We start from the raw sequence: 24,215 nt of genomic DNA, 5'->3' as shown, positions 1-24,215 counted from the left end.
GTCGGCGGAGGAGGAACGGGAGGGAGGGAGGGAGGGGCAGAGGGCCGCGAGCAAGGGATCCGCCGCCGCCGCACCTCCCTCCGCCGTCGTCGCACCACCCTCCGCTGCCGCCGCACCTCCCGCGAGGCGCGTCGGAGCGGAGCGGCTCAACGGCGCGCGCGTGCAGCGGCGGCGCGGCGGAGCAGCTCGGCGGGGCACAGCGGAACGGCTCAGCGGGGCACGACGAGGTGGAGTAGAGCAGGGCGCGGCGCGTCGGCCGGCACACCGCCAGGCCACAGCGGAGCAGAGCTACTCAACGCGCGCGCTGGCAGCGGCGGCGTGGCGGGGCGAAGAGAGGCGCGGGCGAGCAGCGGCGTGCCGTGGCGGAGGAAGGGAGGTGCGGCAGCAGCGGAGGAAGGTGCGGCGGCGGCGGAGAGGTGGCGGTGGGGGAGAGGCGGCGGCAGAGAGGACCGGCGGCTAAACAGAGGAGAGAGGGAGGACCGACATATGGAGCCCACTGCCACGTCAACAAAACCACCGTGAAAACCAGCCAGAGGGGTGATTTGTCCATCTTTAGGAGTTGAGGGGGGCTAGATGTCTAGTTTGGTTTTGTAGTTGAGAGGAGTAATCCGGATTCCTTGACAAGTTCGGGAGGGAGGGGGGTAAAATGGATTTATTCCAAAATTCAAACACCGTGACTTTTGGGTGAGACTTGTGGGACAAGATTGCAATATCCGAAACCTGAAAACTTTTTACTACAGTTTAGTTTTTTTTTCTTTCAAACAATCAACATTTTCATCAGCGTTACCACAACAATGTTCAATAGATATGCCTGTCGACTGGATACAAAATATTGCTCCTCAAATTACGACAGGGAACTTTCTAATATTCTGTCTTGATTCTGTCATGATCAAAATTGTGGACTTGATGTGTTAACAAATCCTCCATTCTTGGCCGCATGTCTACGGACATTCTGATTCCGGCCATGTCAGCATCTTACTCGAAGCAAAAATCATTGTAGCAAGTCGTACACTGCATAGCCAGTGGTGGCAACAGTTAAAACTCAGCCGTAGGTTTACTGGCTTTGTGACGGCAGCGAGTTCTCAACATATTGCATTGCCTTCTGCTGCACATGCTGAATCCTTTCATTGTCTTCACCCAGCGATTTCTCGAACTTAAGGTACTTTTTGAACAAGAACTGCGACACATTGGACACAAAGATCAGTCAAAATAATAAATGGTCCCTTTTGTTATGGCTTCTGACAAGGAAAATATGGAGAACCGCAAAAACCACAGCAGAACAAGTAACAATCCATCCAGAAGTGATTCAACAGATCACACCAGCATTACAGCAAAAGGAACAAACAAATGCTAGAGTTCAAGATTGAACCAAAAATAAGAAATAAGCCTATGTCCAATCATTTCAAGGTTGAGTTTAGCAAAGAAATAAAACAAAAAAGAAAAAATAAGTAATATTTCACTCATCACATCGAGTAAACACAGAAAAAAAAAGCTGCACGGTGAGAGCAGTTCTCATTGAAGTTTCCACAAATTTCTTATCATAAAACATATAGCAATAAAATACTAAAATCCATGGGGAGGGAGCAAACCTGCATCTTTTTTGGAGGTAGGGTAAGACAAGTAGCCCTATCAAATAATGCCCTTATAACTTCTATGTCACCAAGGCGGATTTCCTACAAAATATCATTATATGTAAATGAACTTGCATGATTGAGAACACAACAAATGACACGTTTTACGTATGAAGAATTTAATGCTCCTTACTTGGTCTAGATAAACACTCCAAAGATCCGTTCTTTTCGGGTACTCCCGTAAGATTAGTTCAAATCTGGACCTTCCTTCTTCAGGCACCCCACACTTGAATTCTAGAATAGCTGTCTGCGAGAGGAACTTTATACGCTTCCTCTGTGGCAAACTTAGAAGGGCACGATTTACAACAGCTTTGATGTTTTCAACATCCTTGCCTTGCTTGAGGGCAAACTGAATTCGGCACAACCATATCTGCAGTTACATTATACAAAGTCATAATTATGCTCCAGATAAAATAGGATATAATTCACTACCTCTTCCGCTAAAAAATGAAACTGACAAACAAACCTTGCAAGAAGTTTTGAATCTCTTGGTCATTCTATCAAGAAGTTCATCTGCAAGTTGGTACTGCTCAGTCCTCTCGTACAGTGCAAGAAGAGCCAAGTGCAACTTTTTGTGATCACAATATTGCAACGCTCTTTGGAATACCTTCTTGACAGCATCCTGGTGTACACCAACAGATTATATCCAAGTACTACAACAGAAAGGAATCCAAAATATAACATAGCTCAATTTTACCTCCCGTGGACTCCCATATTCATTCTCCAGATTGAAATATGCTACCCAAACATTAAGTCTCTCCTCCTCTTCTCTGGGGATTATTGTTTTTAAAGCCCTAAAAGAACAAGGGAAATTGTAAAAGATGCAAACTGATGCAGCCAAAAAGTTTGAACAGTAAAAACATATAATTTTAATCCACAGGAAACAAAGGGTACATCCCAAAAGAATGTTTCAACAAGGAAAATCTACATCCTTGGAAACAACCAACAAAAAACTACCAGATGATAAAAGAAAACTACTTATCACAAATATTATTTTGAACAATATTAAAATTTATGTTTTGGACTGCAGACAGACCTCTCAGCAACTGCACATGCTTTGTCAACATCTGCGAGATCTAACAAACAAGCCATATATTTTATCCAGACAAAACTACTATTCGGAGAGCTCCTGACCAACTTCTCAAAATCATCTGGAGTTCTTGGTATATCTCCCTGTAAAGCCCTTTCCTCCAAGGCACTGATTTCTAATTCCCTGTTAAAAACCATATAAGCATGTAAAGTCTGATGAGAAACAAGGTCATAGAAGTAGAATGAAATGTATGGATACCTTTGTTTCCTTGCTTCCTTCTTTAACCGTTTATCACTCTTTTTATCATTCGCTTCAGTTCCATTGGCAATTTCATGACCCTTATTACTATTATCCTCTAGGTCAGAACCTTCAGATTCATCCAAGGAGACCTGAAGAGGCAGCACAGAAGCCCTTGGTTCTGCTGTGGGATGAACTAAAGTTCTGTTGTGATATCCAGCCATCTGAGGAGCAATGCTGATATCCATAGGAGCAATTTCATCATCCTCATCATCATTCGTACCAGCCGTCGGACCAGAATTGAAATATGATTTCTTCATTCCAAGGGATACTCGGTGCCGCTTCTCATCGATCTGAATGCAAAGTAGCGAATTTTAAAATGTGCAACGGCAAGAAGGCATGACAAAAGATAGACCTTACGTTCAGAATTTTGGCTTTAACCATATCACCAGCTTTATAGCAAGAGTTAATATCAAGGACTGGCTCATCAGAAAGTTCTGATACATGACACAGACCAACCTGCAAAAAGAGTAGTTATAGTTATAAAATGGTATACACAATAATTTCAAAAGCTGTGGAATCTAACGACAACTCATACCAATTCACTGCTCCTAATTGTGATAAATAATCCATAGGATTCAACCCGCTTAACTTGGCCGTCAATGATGTCCCCAACATGCAAATCACTATAATTAATATCATCTGGCTTTTCTAATTTGCTACCACTGTTCTTCCTAAGTGATGCCTCAACTCTCCCTGATGATGGGTCTGCAGACAAGACCCTGCAGTTTTTTGTTAGATTCAACGGAGAATATATTTGTATTTTACATGAGCATTTGCAAATGGTAAGATCTCACCTTCCATGTACTAGCTTTCCTACAGGGAAATCCTTCTGAGGTTTTTCAACATATTCATCTGATAAATTTGACAGGGTAATCCTAGCCTCAACCATTCGAGAAAGCATAATAAAACATCCTTTGGAATTAACATTCTTCACGTAGCCCTAGAGTGTTAATAGGACAAATTACGTCACTTCAAAATACAGAAGATACATTTCATAATAAATGGTCACTGAAAAACTAACATTAGTTCATGGCATACTACCCTTCAACAATAATAGATATATAAAATAAAAGCTTAGCATCTTGTATTCGTTTATGGATGATTTTTTTCAACAGGTAACCTTTGGAAAAAAGAGGTAAAAAATACATACAGGTATTCTGGTATCATAGCATACAGAGAATTTGTCCAGAGTTACTGTGTTTTGCCACTGACACTATTTACAGCTTTTGTACGAATAAAGTAATAAATTGTGTTTTTCAGGAATGGTAAAATTGATATATGTTAGACTAGACTAAACATATACTCCCTCCATCCCAAAATACAACATTCTAGCCTTCTAGGAATCCTGTTACAGATTAACAAGGAGGTAAAAGGACCATGCTTACCCGTATTTGGCACTAATTTTTTTTAGATTCAGGAAAATCTGGCCTCCATACATATTTGGCACTAATTGATTCTTGCATGCACATGTACTTTCTAAATAGTGTAGAATGACTTGTTTTCTAGGATAAATTTTGAATTCTAGAATGACTTGTTTTTTGGGACGGAGGAAGTATGTTAGGTAGTGTTTGTTTGGAGGAATCTGTTGGGATAGAGCCATTCCATCCTATCTTTTGTAGTGTTTGGTTGAAGAATGTAGGGATGGACTCATCCCCTAAAGAGGAATATTCCTTGAAAATTTGGAATGAGTTGGTTCCAAAAAGACGAGCAGACGATGAGACGAGTGTATCCCTCCCTCCCTCCCTCCAAACACTACCATGTTACTTTATTTTACAAAACTTACAAACGAAAGTACATTATTACAAAAATGAGGGAAATACCTTTATCTCAGTTCCAGGAAGCAGATCCTCTATCTTCTCAACACGAGGCATACAGGTTGCCCTATAAAACAATTCATGGTGTAAATGCAAGTGGTAGGTATACATTCTTCTAGACAACGTAATTACAAGATTTTCCCTAACAAGGGCTTGGTTGGCTGCATGGTAGTGGCTCAGGATTTTATCTCCAAAAGTGAGACATCCGGGCAAATACTCCATATTTAAAAAGACAGCTACCATCAGCTAGAGCTAATACTACATAGATGTCATTTTTGGAGTAAAACTTCATTTTTTTTAAAAAAAATGAAAGAACACTTATATAAATGTAATAATATTGTTCATTAATATCTCATTAATAAGAAAATCATGACAAAAGGCACTTACCACTCACCAAATAGACTTGAATTGCTAGAATCTGTGTGTAGGTTTGATGAACGGAGTGATAGATCAACTCGAAGAGATCCTTCAGATGAGCGGCTTACAGACATGACCCTGCACTTCACAAATTGACCCTCATGGAATCCAGACAAGGGTTCTGCCACCCATGAGTCGACAATTTCAGTATAATGAACCCTTCCATGAAGATGAGGTCCGATCTGAACGACAAGACCACCAACACCAGGTAGAATTTTTTGAACACGTCCACCAATGATATCTCCTTGTTTTGTTTGTTCAACCAAAGAGGACTCTGATTGTTGTATTTTGTCTATATTATGTTGTGCACATTGATTATCAAGTGCTTTCACCCTAAGCAATCTTTTCTCCCGGTTCACACCGATAACACGACCTTTTACTGCTTGGCCTACACTGAAACGCTGCTGGAACTCCTTTAGTTCGCTGGGCTCACAAGAACTGTCAAGAATAAATAAATGGGCCATAAGATTTCTTGATACAGTTAACCAGACCCATTCCTTATCCACCTTGACAACATAAGCACGCACAACAGCATTCGTGGTGTGATTCAGTTCTTTATGAGCAGTAGATTCCTCAAACTCACCTGGTTCGATTTCCAGTAATAAAGATTCAACAATCAGGAAACAAAGCCATGTCAAACATGAAGAAACAAAGAAAGGTAACAATGCAAAGCAGCCAGCACAGTGTTTTAGTTACAGATGATCTGAAGGTAAGCCAAATGACATATAATAGATGATTGTTTATTATGGAACAGACAAATTTGAAAAGACTACAAGAAAAGCATACCCTTAAGCATAGACGGTCTAATAGACAATTCCCATTTGAAATTTTTGCCACTCTTTCCAGAAAGTTCAGCCTCTGCAACAATTCTGGCGGTAAGCTTTTGCCCGATTCTGAGTTTACTAAAGGGATGCTCAGCAGAATCCTCATCAAGAACCTATCAGAAATGTATCACTAATTAGTGATTAGACAATATTTCATAAGAAAGATATCTCAGGTAAAGTCTGATGTCTACCTCGGTAATATGAATTCTTCCATGAAGATTAGCACCAAAATTCAGTACAAGTTCTAGTGGCTTGATATCAATAACCTGAGGTCCAAAGGATTTGTGTAAGCGAAGTTTGCAAACACAGAAAATGGAAACAGTTGTCAACTTTAGGTTCTGAAATGAAAATAATTGACCTCTGCTTCAACAAGTGACCCAACTTTGTGGTCAGATTTCTTCTTAGCCCTTTTAGAACCAGAGAGGCCAGAATCCTGTGCTGATGCCTTTGGGAGCAGGATGAGCCTTCCAGAAGGGTCAGAACTTGGGGTATTTCCAACAACCACAGTAATGCTGCAATGAAAGCAAAGAAAAATAAGAAAACAATTGGGTGACACAGTTGAAATAAGAAATAACGATATGACTGTATCCTTCAACAGTGGCTTTTTTGTATCATTAACTACAATGTCTGTAAACATCAAATTCATAAATCCAGGACAAGATTGGCATGGTAGGCTGTGCCAACATTTCTACTTCCATTCAAAAAAAATAAGGCATGGTTTGATTTGTCAGTCTCAAAAACTAGACTCAACTCTTAATTTCTGTTATAATAATAAGAAAGCATCTTCAAATGTCAATCCAAATGATATAATTCCAGTATAACAAAAATTTATATCATGTGCCACTAATTGTTGGTTGAAAATTACGAGGTTTGACTCAAAATATGAGCACGCCAAATAAAATGAAATGGAGTACCAATCAAGTGCCTCTAATACCAAAAACCTTATCAAGCTCAACTAAAGCAAGGTACAAGCTTTGCTTGGACACAAACAATCGGTCTTCTTTATTGTTTCGTTCACATGTTCCTGCTTAAGCTATGACAATTGCAAGCTCCAAAAGAATTTATATCAAGAGACTGATTATAGCATTTTTTTGCAGTGCTACAAATAGAAAGGCTCAAAATTCCCTCAGTTAACGTCAAAGCTGACCAGTAGGGTTACTTAAATCTTACTCCCTCCATTCCAAATTATAGGTCATTTTTGCATTTCTAGGTACATAGTTTTTGCTATGTATCTAGACATAGTGTATATCTAGATGCATAGCAAAAACTATGTATCCAGAAATGCCAAAATGACCTATAATTTGGAACGGAGGGAGTAACAGCTAACAATGCCAAAAATTGAATTCAAAATTGGCAAAGTTCCCAAAATTACCGTTGCCCATTATCATAGCGGTGGCAGGGAAGCAGCTGTGAGTGGTAATCCATCAGTGGCGCAAAACCAATTGCATAGTTGTACTCGGGGATTGAAAGAACCTGGATAAATAAAACAGAAGAGTAAAATAAATTGCTATCAGCCTATTATTCAACAAAAAAAATGGTCAAATGGAGTAATTTGCACACCACATAGCTCTCTTTGACTATCTCTACAACTGCATTCACTTCCTCATGCAACTCCAAGTCTGCAACTGCAGCCCTTTGGCGTTTCTATAAAGCGCAAAGATGGAAACATAATGTAAGTCTTGATAATACATGAACAGGACTGAATATAATTAAAATAACTGCACCTTGTGCTAATTAAAACATAAAGAAAAACTGCAGACTGAGTTCTGGATAAAATGTAATGATATGATCCATAGTTAATCTGTAGTGCCCAAAGCCAATGTGCATAAGCTTCTAACAATCACCGCACTTATGAAGGGCATAACAGCAAGCAATATATAGGCCATCATAAATTATGCACAAGACAAACAATATTTCAGGTACATGCAATGCCTATCCTGTGTACAGTGTATCCTGGCAAGGTATATTACTGATAACTTTGCACCAAAGGTATAACCATTACCTTTTTTGATCCAACATTTCTGGCACTACTGATTAGCTCTGGTTTAAGGGATAAGTTAACAACTCCATCAGATAAATCCAAAACAAGACCCCTCACAGAAGATCCCACTTCTAGAGTACTGCCACCGACTGCAAAAACAGAAAGAAAAAATTAGCATGATTGCACGTCGGATTGTTAATATCATGAAAGGAGAATTACTTACGTTGATGATGTTCAATTAAACCAACAACATCCGGATGGTCATTGAAGTTAAGGATAATACCATATTCTTCTATTGCTCCCACCTCCCCCTTAACTAGGCTACCTATGCCAAAAGCTTGAGCCCAATCATGGCTTGAGTACTTCAATGCTGCAATCTATATCACAGAGGTAGCCACAAATGAAAAGTGTCTGTTAAAACATCATTATGAATAAGGTTAACATATGAGAATCATGAAAACTAAGATACAAAAGGTACTGGTGGTGGTGGTGGTATTTTATTACGGATGTACTGGTTGTGGTATTTTAAGCTAAACCCTAAGTTATTGAACAAATTACCCTGCTCTGACCAACAGGGTCATATGTCCAAATTATCACTAATGACATGAAGACCCCACAGCAAACTCACCATGTCCATCTATCCAATATGCACAAGCACATGAGTAAGATGCCCCATGTGTACACATAAAAAGAAAAAGAAACTAGAGGAACAAAGAAAAACAAGAAATAACAGTTACAACCAAGGAAATAGCCATTAGCTAACCTGGTCCCGCAAGAAAATATTAATTACTTAGCAGGTTCCACAAAAATCTCACATGCCCACACATCAAAGCCACTAGCCCACTACTATGACAAGCTACCAGAAGATCAATGAAAACTTTTCTTCTACATGAAGTAAGAGGTACTTGTATTATATTATAACCTTCTGATCCAGAAGAAAGTATCCTCGAATAAATGAAGAATCCAATGATGAGCACATTGACTGTTGAAGTGAGAGTTTTACTCTAGCAGTTTCTGTGTTTACCTATTAGGTGGAGGGAAAAAATATTTAGAAGAACAGAAATAACAGAGGATGGCAACAAATATATATATACACCAGGAAATATGGAGACATACACTGAGTATATGACCCTGAACTGACTGGCCAACATAGAACACGTCAGAAAGCTTTTCTACCCGCCTATCAACTGCCTTTGTGAAACAAGAAAAATTAGACATTCTTTTCAAAAAAGAAAGAAAGGAAGAGTCAAAAAATTTCTTACTTTGTCCTTGGGAGAGAAACCAGTCAAATGTCCAAGAAAGCGGACAAAACAACCAGCTTCTATGATGTTGCAAATATAACCCTAAGAGAAAAGAACTGTCAGCTGAGTTGGCCATTAAAGGCTTAGCAAAAATAACTAGAGAAAAATAAAATATTACATGAACTACAGCTCCAGGATGCATCTGCAATATCTCTGAAGGAATGTCACTTGCGCTATTAATAAGTGAGTGCTTTGCTGAAAGAACTAAATTTTGGCCTTCGATATCTGTCAGAGTATGGTATTAGAAAACCAGAAGGGAAATTAGCAATGTGAAATCCATCTGATGAAAACCAAAATTGCATAACTAAGCAACAGCGAACAAATATCTGTATGAGGATGACAACATGCAGACCAAGACAAGCTACAAGAGTGCATGCACAAGAGTGAATGGAAAATCTGCCACTGTAACATTATGTTCACTCTTTCATAAATCATACATGATATTCTGTAGATATTGGTAATGATATAATGTTTTAAGAATTTCTTTGCTATCATTTCCATACAGAAAGGTAAAGCCAAAACTAAAATCAAAGACCATAAATGTTCTAAACGTCGAATATTTATGAAAAGGGAGCACAGGACAGCAAGAGGATCCTTCTTCTTTTTAATATGCACATAAGAAATGAAGAAGTTTGTTGACTTCACCGAGAACTAGGAGTTTGTTGAACTCATGCCCAGGTTTCAGCAAATTCTTCAACTGAGCAGCTTGACCTAATGAAAAAAAAAACCTCAAGAGGTTATAGCACTAAAGATATTATGAATAAACCGCAACAGAGAATATGAGTGCGCTCACAAGAGGGAAATTTCTTGCTTCAATAAAATAGTTACAAATCATGTAACATAATAGATGAGGGTGTACCATGATGGTCTGCCAAATGTTCATTTAGTATTGTCCCCTTGGAGAAGCCATTTACACTGACAACAACAGCTGCAGGAGTAAGTCGTTCCACAACACCAGAGACAATACTACCTAACTTTGCAGTATCTGCTGGAATAACCCTGCATGGGGCAAAAATAAATGCAAAAGGCGTTAAAGTTAAATGTAAAGCTACAAAATACGAAAAATGACCATTCTGGAAATTCCGTACAAGTTCGAAAACAAAGCAGAGAATTAACAGGAACTTTTTCTTGTTCAAAGATGAAATTCATGGCTGCCAGGTGGGAGCATTACCCAAAAAGGGACTCGAAATCAAAGAAATTACCCAAAATATACAAGGTCGAAGACACAAATTTGACATCATGTGGTAGAGGTGTGCAGTTAAGAGTGTTACCATTCACAAATACTTTTGCGATTCTTATGGAAAACTTCAGCGCAGAGTACACCAACAAATGAAAAGTTTAAAGGTATCATGTAGATAACTGGTGATACTACAGTATTTTCCAGATGAGCCTAATTATTTTCTTGGTCCACAGAAGGTCAAGTTGTTCGTCTCCGTCATTTTATCAAAATACTATTTTCTGGAAAATCGTTGTAAAGCCCCGCAATATCATCGTATTTACCTAAACATGAAAGATACTAATATGCTGGGCCTGGACCTCCACTGATGAGAATTGAGACTTCATAATTTCAAAACCAAATAAGTCTTCAAAGAGATGCAGAAAGATGACAGGAAATGCTCAGAATTAAACTTCAAACAAATTCTAAAAATATATGCTTGGCTGTCATGTCAAACAAAGCCAGTTTAATAATAGAGCAGGAAAATAGAAACAAACAAGCACGACAGAACTCACCTATTATGAGATACGATGAAACTAACATTTATTCTCCTTGAAGCAGGGAGCACACTGATAATTCTACATTTGACGACTTGCCCAACATGATAAGCATTTTCTGCTTCAGTTCCTGCCTCTAATCCAAGCTCAGATCTGACAGCAATTCAAAAGGAATCAAGCAAGCAGATGATTCAGAATCATATAAATAAAACTGCAAAAAATAGTATTTAATAAAACAATGGTGCCAAGAACAGTAAAGGCCAACCACCCTCAAAGCCAGATACACACTACTAAAAATAAAGAAGTGCAACCACTTTTAATTTATCTAACATGTAAGATTGTAGCAAAATCAATTTTTTATTCACAGCACCAAGCTGACCTACTTCAGAAGTAGGAAATGGAGATACTAACCTGCTAACAAAACCCTGAACTCCATTATAGAATTTTACAAAGCAGCCGTGCTTTTCGATTTTTGTAATCCATCCATGAGTCACTAAACCGATTTTAGCATCAGCATACGATGCTAGCACATCAAGTTTTGATTTCACCTGAAATAGATCCATAATTTTATTACTGGGCTCAGAGAAAACAAAGAACAGATATAAAAAAGATTATGAGCTCTATCTTTGATTCTTCTTATCTAGAGAAGGATTAGTAAGGCTTTAGAAAATAATAATATGTACTGTTGTAAATTAGGCTCCAAAATTCTCAATAAGAACACAGTACCAGAGACTTTTTGTATGTCACTGTAACTCTCTTGGATTTGCAACCCAATACACGGAATAGAAGCTCGGCTCCAGCCTACATGAACAAACTCAGTTCATTCATCATCATATTCAACATGTTTTAACATAGAAATTTCATGTGCAAAAAATTGGAAGAGGAATGAGCAACAAGAAATCACAACAGCACCTTAAATTTCTTTGGTGGTTTCACAACATGTTCCAACTCTGACATGTGGGGAAGCGGGCAAAGTGCTTTCACACCACTGGAAAACTGTACAATTGCACCAAATGGCTCAACGGTAGCAACCTTAGCTCTCACTAGCATTCCAGGTTTAACATCATCATGAGTGAAAACAGACCCTTCAAAAGCACTGTCCTGCAAACACATAGAACATAGAGATCCTCATGTAACAAAGTTGAATTGCAACAAATATCAGTTTCCTATATTACCATGAAAACATGATTATTCACAACAGTGTAACTGTTTTCAACAAAATGAAAACCGATTAACAGATTGCATAAGTTATAAATTCAAAAGGCCTAATGCACCAATGGATGCCAAAAGGGGTGTGACACGAGCTAAGAAGCATAAAATACCCGAGTGTAAAAAATTAAAAATCCAAGGGAAATAAATCAGAACATAAACTGTAAGTGTGTTTCCAGTGTTCCTTTTAAAGAATAGCATCACTAAGAAAAATGAGTGGCATGAGGTAATTACTTTTACAGTGCCTATTGCAACCCCTTCAAGATTCCGCACTCCAAGTATACGGACGCGTAAGCTACTGCCTTCCTTAAACTTCTTCTCCAAGTTCTTCACATCCTTGTCTGAGACGTCATATATCTGAGGATCAGGTTGCAATATCAAAATATTAGAATGAGTCCGTGTGAGCTCTACACCATTCAACACTGATGCACAACAAAATATTCATTGAAGTTTCACATACACTAATAAATCCAGGTGATGGAGTTGGAGAAGGTATTTCAAGAAAAAGACCAGCCTTTTTATCTACCCTCAACACCTTTGACGTATCATAGATATCTCCAGCTTTTACATTCTGCATATAAGGAACAATCACCAATCAAGAAAGAACACTGAGCAAAATAACAGCACTTTCTCTATTTTCTACTAAAGCCAACTTTACAGGAAAATATCCAAGAATGCAACGAACTGATTATTACGTGAAACCAGACAACTTACAATAGGGGGGACTTCAAAATGAAGTAGATGTTTGTTCAATGTAAGCCCAACTGCCCTTGTTGATGGATCAACGAATAGGATCCGAGCGTTTACCTAAAAGTACTTGCAAATTAATTATTCCAAAATAATCAAAGAAAAGAAGAATCTCGGAGACATTGCAAAAGTGTAGGGACCATAGCCACGACAATTAACAATAATGTAAAGAAGAAATTATTGAATACCTTCTTATTCTTACTGTAATCATCTTTCCAATTACCAGAGGGGAACGGATTCGACAAATTAAAAATGTCAACCTGGCAAGAAAACAAAGACACTGTGAAATGATAATACAAACCCAAAAAATAGTCACTGAACCGTTAACAAATCACTTACTGTTCCACTAAAATAAGTAAGAAATGATAACATGACTCCATTTTCAAGAACTGAATGTATACGTGCATTAACCATCATCCCAGGAATCAAATGATCGATGGAAAGGCCTTTTAGATCTTTAATCTATACAGAAACAACATAAACAAAAATTAGAAATAACTCAGATCACAATAAAAATAAAGATCACTAAAGAGCATTTATAGTTCTTTGCCGTACAATAGATTTAGAAAGCAAGTCTTCATCTGAACTCAAGTGAACAATAGCCCGAGTTTTGTCAATAGCCTTCACAACACATTGTATCAGTTGTTTGCACTCAACCTTCACATTTTCTGTTCAAGAGAACAAACAGTTAATGAACTCCTGAGTACCTCCCAAGAAATGATATCATTGTCAGAATTGGGAATGGGGAGACAAAGATCGAACAAAGTTTAAGTAGACAGCCCATAATTAATTGAGTATCACAAATTACAATAATGTTTGTCCAGCTAGCAAGCATAAAAATCTATAGAGAGCAGTCTACAGTTACATAAGTAGCACAACTACATTTTATACACTCCAAACTATACCTTGTAGAGTGCATGCACCATAAACATGAAAACAACAAAGAAACTCTGAGAGCTAAACTGTTTATATGCATATAAGTACAAAACAAAAAGAGAAAAGGTTTAGCTCATTTGTATTTTTTCAACAAAATGTAAGCTTTTAGAAATAGGAAGTTTTGAAATGTACACACATGTAACAACAAGCTCATAAGTTACTGAGCCTACCAGAAAAGGGAGTGATGTGCAAACAAAAAGCGAGAGAACAGAAGTTCTAGATTATTGCTATAGAAAAATGCACGGGTATTTAAATATCACGATCTGATTAAGCAGGCTTAAAGATACCTTTGTCAGCCTTTTGCATAAATCCACTAAAGGATGGTACTCCAAAATGAAGAATGTAACCATGGTCCTCAACACTTTTAACTTGCGCAGTAAGTACCTACGAAAACATATACACAAACATCCATCATTAAATACAAGAATCAGGTCAGAGTCTAACCATTTCATGTTGGTGTATATTGAGCTCATGTGTATAGAGGCCCATCTAGAGGCCCATGTATAGGAATTATATATACCCACCCTTCTAGGGTTGGAGGAATACATCCATTATTCCCTCATACATGGTATCATTAGCCTAGGTTTTCCTCTCCCTCTCCACCCTCTGCTGCCGCCGCCGCCGCCGGCGAGATGGCCAGCTGCCGGAGCCGCCCCTTCCTCCTCTCTTTTCCCTCTCCTCCTTCCCTCCCCTCTCTTCCTCTACTTTGGGCGCCGCCGCCGCCGCGACTGGATTCGGCGCGTCCTCTGCTTCGGGCGCCGCCGCCGCTGCCAGATCCGGCGCATGGGCCCCCAGACCCGCCACCGCCTTGGCCGTCCTCGAGCCTGCGGGCGCGGGGGGCGCAGAGGCCGCTGCTGCTCCGGCCGCCTGGCCCCAGCTGCCCCCGCCTGACCCCGCCACCGCCTCTACCGCGGGCGCTGGGGGCGCGAGAAGCGCGGGCCTGGGCTGCTGCTGCCTGAGCAGCATGCGCCCCCGACGCCTAATGCAGCTGCCGCTGCCGCCGCCCATCGCGCCGCCGTCGCCGCGGGCAAGCAGCCGCTTCCCGAAGCCCCCGCGCATGCGTGGCCTGGCCTCGGGATGGCGCCCGAGGATGCGCCGCGCGCCGCCGCCGCCCTCCGTGGGCAGCAGGCCGACGCCGCTCTCGCCGCAGCCCTCCTCGCCGCCAAGTCGGAGGCTTCGGCGGCACAGGAGCGGGTCCGCGTGGCTGCCCTCGCCTGGGAACGCGAGCGCGCCACGGCCGACGCCCTCGCTCTCCGGGTCGCCGAGGCGGAGCGCATCCTCCGCGTCTCCTCCGGCCAGCCCGTCGACCCCGAGCATGGCGCCTCTTCCTCCCACCAGGCCCCACCCGCTGGATCTGGAGCCCGGTACGACCCGACCGACCCCATGGTCGCCCAGCTCCACCTCTAGGCCGCCGGCGTCCAGAACATCAGGGCCCTGATCTCCGTCCTCCTCGACCCCGCGTCCTCCCCCTACGACCGCTGGCGAGACCAGGTCCTCCTCACCCTCCGCCGCTACGCCCTCGACGACCACGTCCTCGTCGACTCGCCGATCGAGACGCGGGACGTGGTGTGGCTGCGCTTCGACAGCGTCGCCATGTCCTGGATCTTCGGGACCATCTCCCTAAATCTTCAGGACCTCGTCAGGACCCACGGCGGCACCGCGCGGCAGGCCTGGGTGGCGCTCGAGGGGCAGTTCCTCGGCAACGCCGAGTACCGCGCCCTCCAGCTCGACGCCACCTTCCGCACCTTCGTGCAGGGGGACCTCTCCGTCAGTGAGTACTGCCGGCGGATGAAGGGCATGGCCGATGCTCTTCACGACCTCGGGGATCCGGTGTCCGATCGGGTCTTGGTGCTCAATGTCCTGCGGGGCCTGAGCAGCACCTACGACCACCTGAAAAGCTGGATCGCCCGTCAGAGGCCCTTCCCCACCTTTCTGCAGGTCCGGGACGACCTCGCCCTCGAGGAGATCACCAGGGGTCTCGCGCCCGGATCGTCCTCGCCCACCCCCGCCGCGCTCGTTGCTGCTCCACCGGCCTCCTCCGCTGCTCCTGCCACCTCCCTCCTTGGTGCTGCTCCCGCCAGGCAGACCGGAGGAGGGGGGGCCGTGGACGTCGCCGGCAGGAGGGACGTGGTGGTGGTGGTGGCACTAGTGACCCTGCTTCTGGGGGTACCGGTACCGGTGGGGGCCGTCGGGGCGCGCCGACTCCGACTCCGACTCCCGCTCCTGCCCCTGCCCCTAGAGGTACGCCCTGGCCATCCTTCAGCAACCCATAGTCAGGGCGCATCTCGATATGGCCGTTCCAGGGTCCGGGAGGGGGGTCTCGTCCTCAGCTCGGCGGCCATGTTCACTGGCGCTGCTCCACTCTTCGAGTCGTCCTGGACCCCGTCCGCTCAGCCCAACCAGCAGCCGACCTGGCCTGGGGGATGGGACCAAGCCGCTCTGGCGCAGTCCTTCAGCACCATGGGACTGACGCCGCCGGTCAGCACCGAGTGGATCGCCGACTCGGGTGCCTCGTTCCACACCACTCCTGGTGCCGGTATCCTCTCTTCTGTCCGACCCCACACCCCTCTTGTCCTTCTTCTATCATGGTTAGTGATGGGTCTTGCCTTCCTGTCACCGTCGTGGGTTCTGCTTCTCGTCTTCCTAATGTTCTTGTTGCTCCTCAAATGGTTCACAACCTTCTTTCTATTCGCCAGTTTACTGCTGACAACTCATGTTCTATCGAATTTGACTCCTCTGGTCTTACTGTGAAGGATTCGGTTTCCCGGCGTCCGCTCCTCCGATGTGACAGCCCGGGGCCCCTTTACACTCTTCGGCTTCCTGCTTCCGCTGCCTCGCCTTCGGCTTCTTCGTCTACTGCTTTTGTCGTGACGCCTTCTTCCACCACCTGGCACCGCCGGCTTGGTCACCCCGGCCGCGACGTTTTGGCTCGGCTCAGCCGTAGTACCGATGTTCCATGTAGTAGGGCTCCTGCTGAGCACCTCTCTGTCATGCGTGCCAGTTAGGTCGTCATGTTAGACTTCTGTTTTCTTCTTCTTCGTCGCATGCTGCGCATGTTTTTTTGATCTGATTCACTGTAACCTGTGGACATCTCCTGTACTCAGCATGTCTGGCTATAAATATTATCTGATCATTGTTGATGATTTTTCTCATTACTCTTGGACTTTCCCTTTGCGCGCCAAGTCTGAGACCTTCCCCACCCTCCACTTCTTTGCCTGGGTGTCCACTCAGTTCGGCCTCACCGTTAAGGCCGTCCAGTGTGACAACGGGCGGGAGTTCAATAACTCCACCTCCTGGTCTTTCTTTCTGTCTCGGGGGTGTTCAGCTGTGTATGTCTTGTCCGTATACCTCTCCTCAGAACGGCAAGGCTGAGCAGATGATTCGCACGACGAACGACGTCGTGCGCACCCTTCTGATCCAGGCTTCTCCGCCCCCGCGCTTCTGGGCTGAGAGCCTCCACACCGCCACCTAACTGCTCAACCGCCTTCCGTCCACTGCTTCTCCTGCTCCCACTCCACACCACGCTCTCTTCGGTACCCCTCCTCGCTACGACCATCTTCGGCTCTTCGGGTGTGTGTGTGTTACCCTAACACCTCCGCCACCGCTTCTCACAAGCTGGCGCCCCGCTCGACTCGTTGTGTGTTCCTCGGGTACTCCCCTGACCACAAGGGGTACCGATGCTTTGACCTCACCTCTCGCCGCGTTCTGATCTCCCGACACGTCGTCTTTGACGAGTCGGATTTCCCCTACTCCACCTCCTCCACACCTTCTCCTGACCCCGAGCTGGAGCTGGAGCCTCTGTTTCCGACTGACCCGGTGGTTCAGCCACCGTTACCTGTCTGTCCTTTTCCTGCAGGTTTTCCCGGCACACCGCCACCGCTTCCGGTGATCCCTGCTGCGCCGAGCGCGGCCCCGGTGCCCGCGGTCGCGCCGCGCGCGGACCCGGTGTGTCCAACTGCGCCACCCGCGGCCCCGGTGCCTTCCCCTACACCTGTGCGGTACGCTCAGCCGGTGCAGGTGTACCGGCGTCGCTCGGCGCCGACCCCGGCGCCACAGCGGTACGTTGAGCCGGTGCAGGTGTACCGGCGTCGTTCGGCGTCGACACCAGCGCCGCCTGCTGCTCCGGAGACTCCTGCGACGCCGACACCGGAGCCGCCGCCGCCTCCTCCGGGTCCCTCTCGAGTCGAGCCGGAGGTGTACCACCCGCCAGTCATCCATCGGGATCCTCGGCATATCCATCTCATGGTGACTCGGCGGATGGCGTCTCCAGCCGCGACTCTCTCCGCCACCGAGGGAGAGCCGCGGGTCTCTCCGGTACCCTCCTCTGTCCGCGACGCCTTGGCGGATCCTCACTGACGTCGCGCGATGGAAGAGTACAGGGCTCATCTTGCCAACCAGACGTGGGACCTCATGCCGCGTCCGTCTGGTTGCAATATGGTGACTAGCAAGTGGATCTGGACGCATAAGCGTCGGGCTGATGGCACACTGGAGCGCTACAATGCTCGCTGGGTTCTCCGGGGGTTCACTCAGCGGCCTGGTGTGAACTATGATGAGACCTTCCGTCCAGTCGTGAAGCCCGCTACGGTGCGCACGGTCCTCTCGCTTGCGCTCTCGCGCTATTGGCCTGTGCACCAGCTAGACGTGAAGAATGCGTTTCTTCACGGCACTGTCAGAGACTGTCTACTGCTATCAGCCGGCGGGATTTGTGGACTCGAGTCGTCCGGATATAGTCTGCCGGCTCAACAAGTCTCTCTATGGACTGAAGCAGGCTCATCGGGCTTGGTACTCTCGGTTCGCCACGTTCTTGCTGACATTGGGGTTCACCGAGGCCAAGTCTGACACGTCTCTCTTCGTCAACCGCCGTGGGGATGAGGCTGCATATCTGCTGCTCTATGTCGATGACATTGTGCTCACAGCCTCCAGTCAGAAGTTGATTCAGAGTGTCATCTCCTCTGCAGCAGGAGTTCGCTATGAAGGATCTTGGTCAGCTCCACCACTTCTTGGGCGTCACTGTTGAGCCTCGCCCGTCTAGTCTTCTCCTTCACCAGCGGCAGTACGCACTTGATATCCTGGAGCGGGCTGGGATGACTGATTGCAAGCCCTGCTCCACTCCTGTCGACACTCAGGTGAAGCTGTCTGCTGATCTGGGTGATCCGGTGGCTGATCCTACTGCCTACCAGAGTCTGGCCGGCGCGTTGCAGTACCTCACCTTCACCAGGCCGGACCTCACCTACGCTGTCCAGCAGGTCTGTCTCCATATGCATGATCCCCGGGAGTCACACCTTGCTGCGCTGAAGCGTCTCCTCTGCTACGTCCGTGGCACAGTGGACCTCGGCCTGGTGCTTCACCGCTCGTCCTCTGCAGAGCTGGTGGTCTACACCGACACTGACTGGGCTGGCTGCCCGGACACTCGTCGCTCCACCTCCGGCTACGCCGTCTTCCTGGGCAACAACCTGGTCTCCTGGTCGTCCAAGCGGCAGCCGGTTGTCTCCCGCTCCAGTGCTGAGGCGGAGTATCGGGCTGTCGCTAACGGCGTGACGGAGGCGTCCTGGCTACGACAGCTCTTGGCGGAGCTCCACAACCCGCTCGCCAAAAGCACGCTCGTCTACTGCGACAACGTCAGCGCCGTGTATCTCTCCACCAACCCCGTCCAACATCAGCGGACGAAGCATGTGGAGATTGACCTGCACTTCGTGCGCGACAGAGGCGCCATCGGCGATGTTCGGGTACTCCATGTCCCGACTACCTCCCAGTTTGCTGACATCTTCACCAAGGGGCTACCCTCCTCGACCTTCTCGGAGTTTCGCTCCAGCCTCAACGTAGCCGGTGGCTAGTTGTGGCTGCGGGGGGGTATTAGCCCTTTGTACTCTCTTCTTGTCCAGTCTTGAACACCGTTGCGCCGGTTGTTCAGACTGGGGGGTGGCTTTCTTGTTGTCTAGTCTTGAACACCGCTGTGTCGGTAGTTCAAACTGCGGGGGGGGGGGGGTGTTGGTGTATATTGAGCCCATGTGTATAGAGACTCATCTAGAGGCTCATGTATAGGAATTATATATATCCACCCTTCTAGGGTTGGAGGAATACATCCATTATTCCCTCATACATTTCAGATGGGAACTACTCCCTCCATTCTTTTTGTTTGATGTTTTAGACCTTTGCAGGCTCCATGATGCGACTTTGGCCTCTACTTTTATAACTTTACATCAATATAGATTATAGGATATTAGAATTATTTTTTTTATGAATGCATTTAGTAATACAATTTTCATATAGGAAATCCCGAAGGTCTTAAACATATTAATGGTCAACGTTAAGAAGTTGATAGCACAGATTTTAGTAAGTTTGACTGTATATCCTAAATATATGCTCCAAACATATCTGCAAGCTTGAGAGCATGCCCTAACAAGTTATTCTGATTTTGCATGTAAATGTGTGCCCCAATTTTTCACCAAAGATTATCAAGTTCTGCTTCATTTATCATTTCAGTAGAATAATCACATTATTGAATAAAAACTAACACTGAAATGATTGTGAATTACAAAATAAAGCATATTTAGAACAAAGGTGCGCAATGGAACATAGATGTTTTTTCTTCTCAAAAAAACTCAGCTGATATCAAGCACATCCGGAGCAGGGTAATTAAAAATTACCATTCCTTCTTGCAAGGCATCCAGAGAAAGTCCCTTGTACAGCTGGCTTAATCGCAATGATAGCCAAACCCTTCTGTTTACTTTTCCTTCTTTCTTGTCATCATCAACTCGCATGACAATACAAGGAACAAGTTGACCAACATGAACGACTTCAGCACATATACTGTTCTCATTATCCTGCAGAACAATATCAGTTGGACTCACCATATAGTAAATCGCTGACAAAGAAACATCAAGTATATAATAATTTAAGAAAAGCTGACACCAACCTTACGATTTTCTTGCAAAGCAATATCACATACATCCTCTGAGCGCACAAACCCTCTCATTCCACCAGGTAGACTTAATACAATATCTTTTTGGTTAACCTCAATCACAACACCCCAGAGCTTCATGTTTGGTGAAACATTCTGGCAAAAGGAACAAAAAATATCGTCACCATCTGATGTCATTTTATCACATGTTCCAAACATTTCAAGGCAACAAAATCAGAATAATAACATCAACATCACGCGATGCATAGCTAGCAATATAACCTAACATCTCGTTCAAAGGAACCAATGGCACCCCTGCCAGACAAACCTCGCCAAATGCCATGAGCAATCCGGATGTTGCACTGCATTACCTTGCTTCGCATCACAGAGCATAGTTTGTACAATATCCCAGGCTAATCCAGTAACCTTTTAACATTTTATGGAGAGTGTTTAGTTCAAAAGTATTGACATAGATTGAATGGGATGTTTGTCAGCATGTGAGCTACAGGGCTTGAATGGTCACCCACCCATCTGAGATGCTTCCGGGAATGCATTGACAAATATGTGATCTCACCAATACTCAGTAGACCAAGCATGCCAGACCTCACAGTATCAGGGAAAAGTGACAGCATAAAGGCGCCTGGCTATCAAAGCCTTCAAATAATTCTGTGCTTAATTGGACCAGGCCAGAAATAGATGATTAATCTAAAAACATGGGGGGGGGGTGCCTTAGAGAGGTTGCTGCTCCAAATTTCAAACTTGCTAAGAGCTTAATAATGTGGATGAAAAAATATGCATTTTGCAAATCATAAAACTTGGGAAAATATAGAGAAGTGTGGCGCGTGAGACAGAATGGAAAAGACCTCAAGAACAGTGTGATCCGAATTCTTGCTGTTTTTTCTCTCAAAGCTTGACGGGCAGTAATCAACATGACGCTGCATGTAGTAATTCTATGGTCCTTTCGAGATTTTGAAATTTTAGCTAATGCATGCAGCAATTCAATGGTCCTTTCGGGATTTTGAAATTTTAACTAGCATTAGTCTAGTCGACTTTTTCCATGGCACTTTGAAAGCACACTCCAGCTGTCTGGCATGTGTTTCAAGGCATCAAGGCTGTTAGGCATATGATATGACTATGGGAATTTGGGTGGGGAAAAAATGCCTAATGGTGTCCTGCAACTGAACTACTGGAGAGAATCACACATTACATAAATAGGATGTAGAGCATTAGGATGTACAGCATCCCATTCTACCATGTAAGGTTTCACTACAACCTGACAGCCACTTACTATAAAAGGTTGTCTATTTGTATTTTAGAGGGTAGATTGCATGACAGACTCATTAAAATTAAGCTTGTATGGTGTTTTCTGATCTCTAATCACCAGATAAACGAGCAGCTGAATGTGTGGTTATACCAAGGTTACAAACCTATGATGCAATTTAATTCGAAGGCCAATCACATTCCTACAAAGCAACTGAGTTTCAGAGGGCAAAACCTTCACTGTGATGCGATTAGCAAATCGTGGGAGCTTCCCGGTGGTGGCCCCGCCGAAGAGTGTCCCCAAGTCATCATCCGCACCGAAACCAGACGACTCGTTGACCTTCCTCTTCCTCTTCGCCTTCCCCTTCTTCCCATCCCTCTCGAAATCCTCCTCGGCCTCCGCGCGGGCCTCCGCCACCTCGTCCTTGCTGAGTAAGCTGCGTCCCCCTGCACACCACCCCCAAAACGCACAGCCACACATCAGCGCGTAGCGAAATTGGCACGACGCGAGCCGCAGAAAAAGGGGAGCGAGGGGGCGGGGGGTGGGGGGGGGGGGGGGGGCGGGGGGGGCGCTCGGCTCGATGCTTACCTCGCGGGAAGTCAGCTTCGTCGGACGCCGCCGCGAGGAGCGCGGCGGAGCCCGGCTGCTGCCGGTCCCCGTCGCCATCCCCTTGCTCAGCGGCCGCCGCCTCCTCCTTGTGGTGCTTTTTGAACTGCTTGCGGTCGGGGCGCAGGTCGGTCTTGCCGCCGGCTCCTTTCCCCTTCTTCCTGTCGCCGCGCGGTGGCGCCATGGCGGCGAGAGCTCGAGCCTCCTCCTCACACGTCCCGGTCCGCCGCCGGTAATCCCTGATAGACTCTCGTCGCGGCGCGCGCCGGCTGCTCGTCCGCGCCGCTCGCCGTCAGCACGGAGTCGCGGCGGGCGGGTAATGACGGTGCCTCCCTCGTGCGCTCGTGCCTCCCCTCCTGTGCTTGTGCTTTGCGGGGGACCGGGGGTTAGGGTTTTAGCAAGTCGTGGGCTGGGCTAGGGTTTAGGAATGGGGGATGTCTGGTGTTTGGGCCCATTCGTTTCCGCTCTCGCATGGTCGGCCCAACTTTGAGGCTCCGAGCCTCCGGGTCCGAATTGCCCGTGTCTTTTTTTGTGTCCTCGCAAAAACTTTAAAAGAAATGATCTCAAAAAAAAAACTTTAAAAGAAGTTCGTCGCCAAGTAAAACTACTTTGATGATTAGTTCATTAAGATTAATGATCCCGAATTCGACCCCTGTATTTTAAAAAAAATCGATATGGGTCATAAATCAAAATGCCATCTTAGTTTTGGGCTATGTTTGTTGTCCTAGGAGTTTTTCTTCCTCTTGGTACAACACACGAGCATATTTGTTATTCCTTCAAAAAAGATATACTCATATGTTATCTCATATAATGACAGGCAAGATTTTTTTTATGATAGTATGAGAAGAGGAAGGTGAGAGAAAATATCATTATTTCTGGAAGCACACCTCTTCAAAAGAAACTCTAGCAGCATATATATAAATAAATTTTACAACTAAATAACACTTTATACTTGTGCGGATCATGAGGTGTAATTCCCTTAAAGACTATCTAGGAGTACCAATTTTCTTTATTTTGAAATATAAAGATTTTCCACAAAATCTTTATGTCTCAAAACAGATGCACTTTTCTTGCTAGGCATGTGGGTGAATTTGGCTAAATGAGAAGAATTCTTAGGAATCTAATTCACCTTTCCTTTTCGTCAAAAAAAAATAACCTTCCCTCTTAGACGTACCAATGAGGCAATGACTATGAGTAGCAGATTGGACTACAAGCTAGTGTGTGTGGCCGCTGAGAAACATAGCCCAGCCGCCTGTTGCACTCTTTTTTATGCTGGAGAGTTGCCATTAGAATCATTATTCAGAAGCTCTACGATGAAATTTTTAAAGCCATAGTTCCCGATATGCTAAAAGAACGTTCCTGGCTTTCACTTGTTCAATTCTGAAAGAAAGAAAAAGGAAGAAAGGGTTTTATGTATAGAAAGAAAAAGGAAGAAAGACAATTGATGACGCGGGCCTCGACCGGCTTGCTTGTAAAGGTGATTGTTTTTCTTCTAGGAGCATACTATTTTTCTATTTTTGTTAACAATAATAAGATCAATATTC

At 44.9% G+C, this 24,215-nt stretch overlaps 1 protein-coding gene across 1 annotated transcript; it reads right to left on the bottom strand.

The window, feature by feature from the left end:
- Positions 1 to 704: 704 nt before the first annotated feature.
- On the bottom strand, positions 705 to 23,032 carry LOC120665457 (rRNA biogenesis protein RRP5-like). The gene is made up of 40 exons (XM_039945029.1): positions 22,654 to 23,032; positions 22,300 to 22,511; positions 20,820 to 20,960; positions 20,551 to 20,727; positions 14,191 to 14,287; positions 13,523 to 13,635; positions 13,307 to 13,429; positions 13,156 to 13,227; positions 12,935 to 13,027; positions 12,681 to 12,791; positions 12,455 to 12,577; positions 11,924 to 12,112; positions 11,738 to 11,812; positions 11,423 to 11,559; positions 11,030 to 11,164; positions 10,158 to 10,297; positions 9,944 to 10,009; positions 9,417 to 9,523; positions 9,260 to 9,340; positions 9,114 to 9,188; positions 8,920 to 9,021; positions 8,221 to 8,374; positions 8,019 to 8,146; positions 7,577 to 7,660; positions 7,389 to 7,489; positions 6,375 to 6,528; positions 6,208 to 6,282; positions 5,979 to 6,129; positions 5,163 to 5,775; positions 4,782 to 4,842; positions 3,756 to 3,901; positions 3,497 to 3,680; positions 3,319 to 3,417; positions 2,920 to 3,251; positions 2,668 to 2,844; positions 2,329 to 2,425; positions 2,098 to 2,253; positions 1,765 to 2,001; positions 1,590 to 1,673; positions 705 to 1,177 (listed from the first exon to the last, which is right to left on the bottom strand). The coding sequence occupies exons 1-40, from the start codon at positions 22,853 to 22,855 to the stop codon at positions 1,055 to 1,057; spliced, it is 5,727 nt and encodes a 1,908-aa protein (XP_039800963.1). The 5' UTR covers positions 22,856 to 23,032; the 3' UTR covers positions 705 to 1,054.
- Between the last annotated feature and the right edge of the window lie 1,183 nt (positions 23,033 to 24,215).

The sequence above is a fragment of the Panicum virgatum genome, chromosome 2K, assembly GCF_016808335.1.
Source record: "Panicum virgatum strain AP13 chromosome 2K, P.virgatum_v5, whole genome shotgun sequence".
In the NCBI taxonomy this organism is placed as follows: domain Eukaryota; kingdom Viridiplantae; phylum Streptophyta; class Magnoliopsida; order Poales; family Poaceae; genus Panicum; species Panicum virgatum.
This window is presented reverse-complemented; position numbering and strand designations above follow the sequence as displayed.

Bases quoted from the DNA above. Each gene is read 5' to 3' on its own strand.
- LOC120665457 (XM_039945029.1), bottom strand. From the start codon at position 22,855: ATGGCGCCACCGCGCGGCGACAGGAAGAAGGGGAAAGGAGCCGGCGGC. The intron at 13,636-14,190 runs GTATCTTTAAGC...TCTCTTGAACAG, and splicing joins TATGCAAAAGGCTGACAAAG to AAAATGTGAAGGTTGAGTGC. The intron at 5,776-5,978 runs GTATGCTTTTCT...AAATCGAACCAG, and splicing joins TAGACCGTCTATGCTTAAGG to GTGAGTTTGAGGAATCTACT.